This window comes from Staurois parvus, unplaced genomic scaffold (genome assembly GCF_062004578.1).
Source record: "Staurois parvus isolate SC_StPar_1 unplaced genomic scaffold, SC_StPar_1.0 ptg000538l, whole genome shotgun sequence".
In the NCBI taxonomy this organism is placed as follows: Eukaryota; Metazoa; Chordata; class Amphibia; order Anura; family Ranidae; genus Staurois; species Staurois parvus.
Window position 1 is genome coordinate 8,926,733 of NW_028318334.1, and position 13,451 is coordinate 8,940,183.

General features: G+C 43.8%; 1 protein-coding gene across 1 annotated transcript in view; it reads right to left on the reverse strand.

The window, feature by feature from the left end:
• The window catches only part of SRP68 (signal recognition particle 68), a 46,327-nt gene extending 34,199 nt beyond the window's left edge, over positions 1-12,128 (reverse strand). Inside the window, exons 1-3 of the mRNA XM_089690668.1 lie at positions 11,989-12,128; positions 3,526-3,592; positions 48-161 (exon numbers count right to left, since the gene is read on the reverse strand). Of these exons, the coding sequence (XP_089546794.1) occupies positions 48-161; positions 3,526-3,592; positions 11,989-12,094 (287 nt within the window). The 5' untranslated portion in view covers positions 12,095-12,128. The remainder of the gene's footprint in view (positions 1-47; positions 162-3,525; positions 3,593-11,988) is intronic.
• Between the last annotated feature and the right edge of the window lie 1,323 nt (positions 12,129-13,451).

A 13,451-nucleotide genomic window follows, 5' to 3' on the forward strand; every position in this document is an offset into this window, starting at 1 on the left:
TTAATATCTGCATAATGTCAGTCAACTGAGAAAGTCAATCAACTTACCTGTTATCAGACAGCATCTCCACAGTGATTTTCTTTCCTGTGAATTTGTGTCTGTTTCCCATCTTAAAATTGAGTGTTTTCCTTAGACGCCTCAAGCGTCGGGAGCAATAGCCTCTGAGGGAAAAAAAGAGGGAAATGTTTTTTAAAGCTGAATATCAGTCAGAAATGTCCTAACTTTAGAAAGGACATTTTTTTAGAGATTTTTGAAATGCAGTTGTCCAGCCACAGAAAAATCCATCCTTGACTGCTGCTAAAAAACGGAACGCCCAAGTGAAAGGGACCGAAAGGTAGTTTTATATTAACCACTTGTCCTCCAGAAGATTTTACCCCCTTCCTGAGCAGGCCAATTTTTTGCTATACTGCACTGCGCTAATGAGTAACTAACAATTGCACGGTCATGCAACACTGTACCCACATGAAATTTATATAATTTTTTCACACAAATAGAGCTTTCTTTTAGTGGTATTTGATCGCCACTGGAGTTGTTATTTTTTTGAGCTATATATGAACAAATAAATAAAATTTCTTCGTAAATTTAGGCCAAATGTATTGGGCTACATATTTTTGGTATAAAAAGTCCCAATAAGTGTATATTAATTGGTTTGTGCAGAGGTTATAGTGTCTACAAACTATGGGATATATACTGGAATTTTTATTTTTATACTAGTATGCTGGTAATCAGCGACTCATAGCGGGACTTCAATAATATGGCGGTCAATCTAACACTAGCACTTTGTGGGAAAGTAAAACTAGTACAGTGATCAGTGCTAATAATATACACTGACACTGTACTAATGACACTGGTTGGGAAGGGGCTAACATCTAGGGGAGATCAAAGGATTAAGTGTATGCACGAATTGGCTGCTCATCAGGAAAGGGCAATGTCGGGCTTATCCTTTATTCCTTTCGCTGCCAGAGCCGTTTTGCATTTTTTGGCACAAGTTTAAAAAATCATTTTAGGTCTGAAAATTACACAAGACCCCAAACATTATATATTTTCTGAAAGCAGATACCCTAGAGAATAAAATAGTGGCAGTTCCAATTTTTTATGTCGCATTATATTACCGCAAAATTTCTGTAAAAAAAATACACTAGTTAATTTTAGGGCAGAAAAAAAAGCAATAAATTACCCTATTATTTTGTAAAATAAAAAAAGTTGCATCGAGTAAATAGATATCCAACATGTCAAATCTTAAATTTGCATGGGCTCATGAAATGGCGCCAAACTTCAGTACCCAATTCTAAACACATTTTCTATAGGTGATGCTTTTAAAGCCCCTAAAGTCATCAGTATAGTGTTAAGGAGGAGGTCTTGTGCTAGAATTATTGCTCTCATTCTGGCGTGCGCAGTCATATGTAACATGTGTATCACAATCAACGTTTTCATGCGTAGGCACTCCAAGCATGTGCTTTTATGGAGGAGCGAAGGCTGGCACTGTGTGAAAGCAATCGGGCAGCAGTGCTGCCGCCCAAATGCTTTCACCTGACAGGTGAGCCCTGATGCATGTCAGTAATAAAGGAAAAATAAAAAAGGGGGGGTTCAAACATCAACTCGCCAGCCAGTTTGCCAACAACCAAATTAACCTGTCTAACAGTATGCGTTAAAAACAGGGGTTTAGTTAGAACACATTTGCAAATACATACGTAAGCCCCAGAGCCACATCACAGCACCCTGATATTCTGTGGTCCTAACTTTACAAATTTGAGTCCCCATAGAGGCACATGTATTTAAAGGATAGACCAGGGGCAGGTGCACATAAAGGGAGCCCACCCCTCTTAAAAGGTACAGGAGTGCAAAAATCACTGACATGCGTTGCCTGATTCATGTAGTCCTTGCTTCATAAGCCAGTTATAGACCGGGCCAGGTGCCATGTTTTACTTTACGAGCCCTGACGCTTTCCTGCAGCAGGGTTAAAGGTTAAAAACATTTTATCACAACGCACTGGACAAGATCGCATGCACAGCAGTGCTGTACAGTTTGTACAACGAATAAAAAAAAAACTGCGGTTCTACTGTGCACAGCTGTCAGTTTAAGGTGAATGAGCCCTAAAAATGTATGTTGCAAATTAAGAACTATTCTGAAGTTCAGTTTTAGGTTCAAGATGTACTTGTCAAAGCTGCACATAAAACAACTTTATTGTAATAAAAAGCTCCATGTTCTCTTCTAGAACAAGCCAACAATCACTCCTTTGCATTAATCTTCACGTCTTGTGACTATTACTCCTTCAGGATACAGGAATGGAAGTTTTCTACAGTGTGCTTATGTGTCAATCTACCATAAGAATACCGTTCTCATTACATCCACCACTCAAACGTCAAGGTCTATAAGGCCAAATGTAGAAAAAGTAAAAACACTACAATTGCCGTGGCATTCTTTGAAAAAAACAAAAACAAAACAAAACACAGCATTAGAGGCCAGCCAATCAGTGCGGCAATTGCATTAATAAATGCACAAAAATACCTGTGGATAATGTCAAATCAGAGCTGTCCTGGGCACTCCCAGTTCTTATCTTAAATTACAAAACAATTAGTCCCTACATATAAGATAAAAAGAGGGGAAGCAATTCAGTAGTTCAGCAAAGAGTAACTTTTCAGGGATGACATCACTTGGCACACTGAAGAGCAGTGTGTGGAAAGCCCAAAAAAAGGACATTAGCAGCTTAGTGTGCTTCTTGCAGGTATCTTTCTGTGCTTTGCAGTGTTTTTAAAAGGAGTAAAACAAGGGGAAATGTATTACAGAAATCTATGGTATGAGTTTTTTTTTCTGTACTGACATACACTTTAACCAGTTCGGCGCCACCCTATAGCAGAAATACTGATTACTTGCCGGCACCTGGTGATCGCTGAGTATCTCCTACAGGGGAGAGACTTGTATTGTTTACATACAATGCAGATCTCTCCCCGGTTGGCTCCTGCACATGGCTTTGTATGGCTCTGCATAGCAGTCTTTGGGCCCTCTGGTGGCATACAGAGGCAAAAGTATGAAAATTGTGCCTGTGTCCAAATATATATGGACCTAACTGTACATACCGCAATTTGTAAAAGCTATAACTTTCACGTAAACCAGTTAATTTACACGTATTAGGATTTTTTTCAGCAAAGACATATAGCAGAATACATTTTGGCCTAAATTTATGCCGAAATTTGATTTTTAAAATTTTTTTTACTGGACAGATTTAATAGTAGCAAGTCAAAAATATTGTTTTCTTCTCAAAATTGTTGGTCTTTTATTTATAGTGCAAAAAATAAACTGCAAAGGTGATCAAATACCACTGAAAGAAAGCTCTATTTGTGGGGAAAAAGGATGAATATTTCATTTGGGTGCAGCGTTGTATGACTGCGCAATTTTCAGTTAAAGGAAGGGGGGTAAATCCTCTGGAGGGCAAGTGGTTAACAAACAATCAACAAAGGGGAAGATATCCCTATACCACACTTTTTTCTCGACAAATACATCGCAGTATATTACCAGTGGCCTCACCTGTATCTCTGGAAGTCTCCATGTCGCATGCCATGCTGCTGCTGGGATTCCTTTATAATCTGAAGGACTGTATATTGAGTTAAGGAAATAATGAGGGGGCGAAACTCATGGTGCCCTCTGAATTTGCCCTGCAGTAGCAACCACATTGTTAGAAGGCAGCCCATATAGAAATACTGCTCTGATAGAAAGTGGGTATTCACACACACAATCCATGAAAGTCCATGAACGCTGCGGATAGAGCCTTAAAGAAATGGTGGCACGATAATGCATATATTTGTAAACTATTTAATGCATCCACAGTTCCAAGTTCAATCCATATCCAAAAAGCATATTTCAACTTATGCAGCCAAACTGGGATAACATCTACCTTATACAGTTGCAAGAAAAAGTATGTGAACCCCTTGGGATTACGTGGAGTTTTGCATGAATTGGGCATAAAATGTGCTCTGAACGTCATCTAAGTCACAACAATAGAAGAACACAGTCTGCTGAACATAATACTACACAAACATTAGATGTTGCCATGGTTTAATTGCACATAACACGTAAACATTCACAGTGTAGTGCACAAAGTCCCAATCAAGGAGTGAGAACAATGGTTTCTGGGAAAAGATAGACTAAATCTGACCTTAAAATGGTAGTAAGCCGCAGACGGGGAAAAAAAAAAAAGTCCCCTGCAAGATAATGTCATAATGCGCTAAGCACGCATCGCATACTAGTGCATAACGTAAAACCCTAAAAATGAAGCCCTCCAACGACGCGCTGTATCAACCGCTGACCTCTGGGGAAACCCCCCCCGCCAGTTTCCTATACCTGGAATATGAAAAATATGTATTACTGACAGAGCACATGCTGTTCTGCCCAGACAGAATGTGGGTCACCTTTTCCTGAACTGCATGACTCCTGGTGTTGCACTGGTACTTGATATATGCCACTGATGTGGCATTGTCGGACTGAACCTGACCACAACCTGTACAACGGGTTCATCCAATATTTCAGCGCCAGGCGTACTTTCCTGAAGTTCCAAACATTGATGGGCCATATTCCTTCCTGTGGAGACAACTGTCCACTGAATAGTAGCCACCTTTAAAATTGCCCCCCCCATTCAGAGAGACTGGCATCAATGGTTACTATCTTCCAAACCACCAATTTGGACTCTGCAATACCCCAGGGACAAAGCCTTCTGGTAATCCAATGCTTAGACCTTCATAATCCAGACAGACAGAATGTTCCTCTACAAAAGACCTGGAGTGGAACTGTACAAAGGAAACTGCTTCAATGTAGATATCATTTCCTCATGCAGAGATGTACCGAAGGATACCTATTGCTTCTTACGTTTCATTTTAAACTTGAAACCAACTGCTCCCCAAGCAAAGGAACGTTAACCTCCCTGACGGTATGATTATTTCAGATTTTTGGTGCTGAAAGCGGTACCATTTTTTTGCATGGAAATAGTTCGCACATCGCTAAGCAAAGTCACAGAATCGTTTTCAGTGTCTGATGCCAAATTTCCCCACGAATCATTATCACTCAATTCTGCAAGTGGTTCTGATTTACTATCGCTGTTCTCTAGCTGGTCTAAAACCACTTTTGACATAAAGGGACGCTTTTTGGACACCATGGACTTTTCTAAGTTTCCAGGCAAAAAGAACAGTCAAAATGCAGGCAGGGGACAGGACAAAGCAGTAGGGACAAAATGTATGTGAAATGGTTTGAAACAGCAATGTTTTACTATGTAATAATCATTTTAAAAAATTTTTTTTTTAAATTTCAAATTTGCCACCGGGAGATCGGAGAGGTTGATGGACGTGGCAGCAGAGGAGTTTTTGGAGTGGGTAGAAGGAGGAATAGACCCCTGGAGGTGAGAAGGAGGAAAATCCATCCATCCTCAGATTACTATAGGATATTATACAGTGGAGAGACACCAGGTGGAGGATTGGCAGGTTACAGCGTGGAACCATCCACAGCAATTGAGGAGCAACAGTATATACATCTATCCTTTTAGGATAAACAGCTATTTTAGCCTATATATTGGGCTAGAAAAGGAGGTGAGCGCATAATAGAGCATTATTCTTCCCGCAGCCATCTATGTGTTGGAATAAATCCATTTTTTTCTTAATATTTCATGAAAGGAGAACTTTTCTTTAATAAATATTTTTGGACACTTGATGAGATATTGTTAATAGATATTTTGTTTGGTCACTAATTTATTTAATTTTATTTTAGGGGATTACTTTAAATAATTCCTGTTTTTTTGACCCAATTGTATGGTGTATAATTTTATGTATTCACACATTTTTAGTACAATAATTAATTAGCATGGGAGCACAGCACCATTGTTTGATCATATATAGCTATTAACACTATTCATGAGTTGGTGTAGGGTGTTAGCGAACCAATTTGTGCATATTTAGGAGGTTGTTTTTTTGTATGATTTTGTTTATAATACTTTTCGAATTTCACCATATTAGCTCACAAGTAATTATTGGCACTTGATTGCCCCAAAACAATAAAATGGTGATTCTCTAGAGCAATCACAGAACCCTTAATAAGCTTAAAAAATGGCATAGAAAGATATGAGCCATTAAGAACTATCGACACCCAAAATGTATGTCTGGCAGAGCAGCCACCACTGATCGGATCGATCCAATCCGGAACAGAAGGACGCCTAGACTTATGTCTAGTGCTTTGAGATCTAGGATAGACCTCACCCATTTGGTTTAAGGCCTGCAAACCTGTTGAGTGTCTCAAATCACCTCAGAGACTGCCCTAGCATCCTCTGCCCAAGAGAATTCTCAAAACACAGCAGTCTCAGACTCCGGAGGGGAAAAGCTTACACCAGGCAGGTCTTGACCATGATTAGATTCTGAGTTAAGACAAGATTACAGGGTAATGCGGCCGTAGTCTATTGCAGCTCCACCACCAGAACAGCTGAAATGACAAACACAGTGGCCCAGACACCTCTGACATCACTGGTTAATTATTGTGAAATGCAAACACTGCCAGATTACTCCCCCCTTTCCCCTTCGAGGGTACTAGATCAGAGGGTAGTGCACCTGCCTCTCTGCAGGCTACCTCTTTTGGGACCCTTTAAGTAAAAAAAAAAAACAAAAAACACAAAACTATAGTCACCCAACTATGCAGTCCCGCAAGAGATATATGTCCATATCCATATATGTCTACAGTTATGCAATTGCACAGGCAAGCAAGCATGCAGCTATGGAGGTACATAGGCATGTAAGTATGCAAATTATACCAGTACCCAGATCACATAAGTATGCAATTTATGCAGTTCATGCAAGTGAAGGATGCAGCTTAAGCATCAGGTATGCATATATATCACATAGAATGGTGCAGCGCTAAATAATACACAGTTAATACACACAATATATTAGTGTGAGTTTGTGTGAATTTGTACACATGCGTGATATCACCCCAATGGTGATCTGTGAATTCAAATAGTTCGATATAATAGTGCGGATCGCGGAGAGATCCTAATTCAGGTGAGTGGACGTCCTGATCCAAGGTGTGATGATAAGTGTGAACCACACAAATAGGTGAAAAACGCACTCACCAGATGTGCGTTTAACATACGCAATATGTAATCCTGCGTCACCAGGCCATAAAACGATCATCAGATCCCAGATCAGATTGCCCCCAGATCACCATCCCGGTTCCACAGAAGTAAGATCATCAGAACTGCTACCAGGTATCACCACCAAGGGTCCAGAATCCTCCAGATGGGCACTGCGAATGATAGCACTCACACAGAGTGCCCAATAAGAGACCTCATAGTGTGATACTGCTTCAGATATCTTTATTCAGGGTTGGTAGGTGTGGGGTACATGAAAAGATTATAGATAAAAAGTTTACTGACCATACGTTTTCCAGGTGTCCACCAATGGTGGTGAGGTGTCCTGCTGCTGCTGCCCCCCTGACGCGTTTCGTGCGATGCACGTATTCATAGGTATGCATATGCCGCCCAGGCAGGCAGCCAGCACGCGTGTGCCGACACCGCCCAGGCAAGCATGCGCCGACGCCGCCCAGGCACGCATGCACGCACGCGGCCTAAGCATCAGGCACGCATGCGGCCTAAGCATCAGACACGCATGCGGCCTAAGCATCAGGCACGCATGCACGCACGCGGCCTAAGCATCAGGCACGCATGCACGCGGCCTAAGCATCAGGCACGCATGCACGCACGCGGCCTAAGCATCAGGCACACATGCACGGACGCGGCCTAGGAATCAGGCACGTATGCACGGACGCCGCCTAAGCATCAGGCACGCATGCATGTACAAATGCAGTTTACTCAATATAGTTAAAAAAAAAAAAAAACTATGAAGGCATGCATGCAAAAATGTAATACAATGCTGCAACTGTCCCGCTTTGTACAAGCGTATGGTTTCAAAGAACTGCATAGTTCCATTCTAGGCAAACACCCTGAATGCAGCCTCCATGCTGCTTCAGTGCAGCTAAAATATAAGTTCCTGCAGATCAAATGCAAGCTACTCTGGAGACTCAACTCCTTTAAGTGCACGAACACCCCTGGCAGGGGTGTATAAAAAAAAAAACAGTTGTACAAGCCCCCCGGGACTATGCAGGCTATAATCATGTCTTGTCTTGTAATACCCCCAAAGGAAATACACACCATCTTCCAGGCATAGACTGCTCCATTTCTCAGCTACCTCTCAGGAGACCCACAAACCACCAGCCACATGGGATTACACACACAAGCTAGCTATTTCCTGCCTCCACTGCACCAGTATAGGCTATAGAAAGCGGCACCCCATGACCTTTAGGGGCTGGAGGAGAAACTGCAGTCCAATACTCCTTCTTTAGAGATACACACAGCATGGCCTGACCAGACCAACAGCACACTGCCCCCAGTGGCCACCGGGAGAATAAGCAGTCAGATTATTCAAAGAAATACTGCAAATGTAAGCTTACCATTCCCACCGCAGGACCCTGAATCATAACAGGAGTCCAACTTTCACCCATCACAGCGGGCTTTGTCATGCAGCCCTTCAGGGACTCAGTCCCCAAAATGTAGGTCCACTGCCTCGGACCTGTACAGCACCCCACAGGAAAGCATATTGGTCAGTATTATACTGCACAGGGTTCCATTATGCAGAGTCCAGCGCCGTAAGGCTGCATTACAGGCTAAAACCCTAAGGATTCCTCTTATTCAGCGAGGCTCAGGTACCATCCATTTGGGCTAACAGCTTTCCGAATGGATCTAATGAAAGTCCCTGATTCTACAATGGAACCATTCTGTACCTTTAGGTATGCTCCAAGAGCACATGCAACACTTCAGGGACCATCCACCTTACAGACACTTACGAAAAAAGTACTTCCTATGTAGGAGGGGTTATATAGTGGAGGACTTCCTCTCCGATTGGTCAGTCAGTGTCCATTCGCCTATCGGTGGCATATAAACCACATAGTCATTATTATGGTCTGCCCTGTGTCCTGTGATGTACGATAAAGAAAAAAAAAACAAAAACAATCCCCTCTGGGTGGTCTATGTACATTGCAAGGATTTTAACAAACTTTGTTGCAGATTGCTACCTTTTGTTTGTCTGTGTCCATTTTTTTCTGTTATTTTGAAAGTGTAAACGATGGAAATAAAATCTAACTTTTGTTGACATATTATGAGAATGTCTAATCTGTAATTTGATGCCTTTTGGAGATTTTTCCATCTTTCCTTGGCTTCTTTATGCACATTAATACAAATTTTTAGCTGGGGTGTCCAAACTTTCGATCCCCACTGTATATGCTAATTGTTTTTTATTTGCTAATGTTTTCACCTTTAAGTATGCCCTGTGAATGGGAACACATTACAAATAAAGAGGATTTTTCAAATTTGACTGTAAAATTGAAAATACAATTTAAAGAGGAAGTTAAAACAAATGGTAGCAATCCTCTGTAGAATGTAGAGCTCAGTTTACACTGTGTATGCCAGGACGACTGCATTCCTGTGCATATGTGGAAGTGACGTCACCCCGCACCACCCAATCAAGACAGCCAATGACCAGCACCTGGAAGAAGCCAGGGAGAAGATGCCAGAGCCGGTGAGGGACTTCACAGGAGCTGGACCACTGGAACAGAAGCATTTTTTTTTACTTTTCGTCCAGTTTAAAGGAAACCTGAAGTGAAAGACTATAGACCTCAATCTGAAAATGCTAGTTCCCTGGCTGCCATATTTCAATTCCTTAAGTATTTTCTCAATCACTGATGTGGAAAGCTCTGACTTTTTAATCTGCATGCCTGGGTCAGTAGCTGAGAACGTTTTATTCCAGAGACACCTAGGCATGGAAGTCAGATATTGGGGGTCCTCGGGTTTTTTTACCTGCCTTTCCTCTTTAACTTGTTGCATGTCCATAGAGACCTACCCAATGTTAGGGCAACTCAATTTTCATGTGTCCCTCTCCCCCAAAGGATCCAGTATGTCAGCAGACCCATAGATGTCTGCCAGATGCTGGGGTCCCTCACCTTCTATGCCACACTGCTTCCTGCAATTAGACAGCGAGAGATCTGCCATATGTTGCCCCCCTCGGCTTCCATAGCCTCCTTTCCCCTATAACCACCTGCAGGTTAGCAAAGGGCCAATGATTTGTCAGATGTTGGAACCCCTTCAGTTACCATGCCCTACAAACCCACTATGGCCACAGTGATCTTCCATATATTAGAACCCATTAACTCCCATACCTTTCTCACACGTTAACATAAAGATGGAAATGTGATAGTTCCTGGGGCCCATTCTTCCCCATCAGTCCAGTGATCTGTCCATTGTATGGGTTCCATGCCCTCCTTTCCCCCACTAAATCCAGGGATGTCAGACATGGGGGCTCTCAGATCCCGTGCCCTCTTCCACCCCATTATCCTAGATATCTGTCATGTGAAAACCCTCCATTCTCATGCACTCACGGACCCCATAAACCCCGGGGTTAATCTGTCAGATGTGGGTCCTTCAAGTCGTATGCCCTCCTCTCCCCCATTACCTAGGAAACGGTTACATGTGAGGGCCCTTGGGTCCCATGACCTCCTCTTCATGACTGCCTAGGGATCGATCAGGTGTGAGGGCTTTTGGATCTCATGCCTTCACCCCCTTTATTAACCCTAGGAATATGTCAGACGAAGGCATGGTACCCAAGGGCCCCCACACCTCCTCCTTTAATCTCAGGGATATGTCAGATGTGGGGGCCCTTGGGTCCCATGCATTCCTCTTCCCCATTACCTAGGTATCTATTGAGTGTGATACCCTTCAGGCTCCATGCCTTCATCTCCTCCATTAACCCAGGATTAAGTAAGATGTGGGGGCCCTCAGGTCCTTTTGGCACCCTCTTCCCCAGTGGCTAGAAATGTGGGGCCCATCAGGTCCCATGGCCTCCTCTCTCCCATTGGCTAGAGATGTGGGGCCTCTCAGGTACCATGGCCCCTCTCCCCCACTGACTAGAGATGTGGGGCCCCTCTGGTACCATCAACCCCATTAGCAAGATTTGTGGGGCCCCTCAGTTCCCATGTTCTCCTCTCCCCCATTAGCTTAGAGATGTAGGGCCTGTCAGGTCCCATGACCCCCTCTCCCCCCCATTGGCTAGAGGTGTGGGGTCCCTCAGGTACCATGGCCCCCTCTCCCCCACTGGCTAAAGATGTGGGGGCCCCTCAGGTACCATAGCCCCCTCTCTCCCATTGGCTAGAGATGTGGGGCCCCTCTGGTCCCATCAACCCCATTAGCAAGATTTGTGGGGCCCTCAGTTCCCATATCCTCCTCTCCCCCATTAGCTTAGAGATGTTGGGCCCCTCAGGTCCCATGACCCCTCTCCCCCATTGCCTAGAGATGTGGGACCCCTCATGTCCCATCAACCCCATTAGCAAGAGCTGTGGGGCCCCTCAGGTCCCATGTCCTCCTCTCCCCCATTATCTTAGAGCTATGGGGCCCCTCAGGTCCCATGACCCCCTCTCCCCCATTATCTTAGAGCTGTGGGGCCCCTCAGGTCACATATCCTCCTCTCCCCCATTATCTTAGAGCTGTGGGGCCCCTCAGGTCCCATGACCCCCTCTCCCCCATTACCTAGGGATCTGTCACATGCAGGGACTTCAGGTCTCATGACTTCACCTCCCCCATCAATCTTGATTTCAGTGATATGCAGGGCCCTCTAGCCCCATGCCTTCAGCTCGTAGGTTTCTGTCAGATGTGGGGCCCTTGGGTCCCATAGTGCCAGATGTGCCATATGTCAGACCCCCTTCATCTCATGCCTGGGCCCCTCAGCCCCCTTGTCTTCTCCAGAATCTGCCAAATGTCACTCCTCCTCCTCCCTGAGTGTCAGCAGAGGACCGGCCATCCTCCGGGGCCCCTCATCTCTCATCCCCTGACTGACACGTCAGCTCTCCTGCCGGCAGGGCTGTGAGTGTCCCTCGGCCGGTCCTCTCCTTCCTCCCCACCCCACGGTGTCAGGATACTCTCCAGACCCAGAGTGTCTCCCAGGGCTCCCGCCTTCCTTGCCAGCGGCCGCTCATTCTCCTTATTCTCCTCCGTCCCGGCACCAGCCTGCCGCTCCGCCGCCATCTTCCCACACTCAGCGTTCCGGGCACCAACGAGACGAGAGGGACGGGCCCGGTGCATGATGGGGTATGGAGCAAAGACTGCTGGAGGACTGAGAGAGAGGATACCTCAGGGAAGGAGTGCGGAGGGTAGAGCCATGTAGCCTGTTGGAGAACAGTGTGAGGTGTAGAGTGAGGCTTGCCTCCCGAACATGAGGAGTTCTATTTATTACCTCAGAAAATACATTTCATACCAAGTAAAAAGTGGAATAAATCATATATATATATATCTACACACACACCCTCCAAAAAAATTAACACTTTTTAATCAGAGTATAGCATCAAGTCAATGGAACTCCTGGGATATTGATCTGGTCAGTTAAAGCGGAGCTCCATCCAAAAGGGAAAGTTCCGCTTTAACCACTTCCAGTCCGGACACTTTCACCCCTTTCCAGTCCAGGCCAATTTTCAGCTTTCAGCGTTGTCACACTTTGACAATTGCGCAGTCATGCAACACTGTACCTATATGAATTTTTTAGCATTTCTTTTTAGACAGATAAAGCTTTATTTTGGTGTTATTTATTCACCACTGGGATTTTTATTTTTTTTTGCTATGTAAATGAAAAAGTCCAAAAAGTTTGAAAAAAAGTGTTTTTCTTATAAAATTTTGCAAATAAATAATATTTTATCAAAAATCTTGGCCAAAATTTATTCTGTTATCTTTTTAGTAAAAAAAAAATATAACCCAAATTAATATATAACCAAAAATTATAATTTTTAAACATTTCTTTTTTACATTTTTATATATATATTTTTTTAATACTAGTAATAGTAGCAATCAGCGACTTATAGCGGGACTGCATTCTGACACTGGGGGAAACTGACTAACTGTCACTGACATCCCCAGTGACACCAATACAGTGATCAGCGTTAATAAAAAGCACTGACACTGTACTAATGGCATTGGGCAGGAAGGGGTTGACATCTGGGGCGATCAGGGTTAACTGTGTGCTGTTTTGCTCTATGTGTGTGCTTTACTGTGTTAGCACATTGCTTTGTATGGCTCTGCTATGCAGAGCCATACAAAGCAGTGTGCAGGAGCTGACAGGGGAGAGATCTGTATTGTGTACATACAGACCTCTCCCTCGTCAGTGATACTCGGTGAACAAAAGCTGATGCCGCCAATGACGGCGCAGGTAGGGTGCGCGTGCAGCACGTCCGCCTCCTACCCAGAAATTCTAAATCACGTATATTCAGTATCTCCCAGAAGTGAGTACACCCCTCATATTTTTGTAAACATTTTATTCTATCTTTTCATGTGACAACACTGCAGAAATAACACTTTGCTACAATGTGACGTAGTGAGTGTACAGCTTGTATAA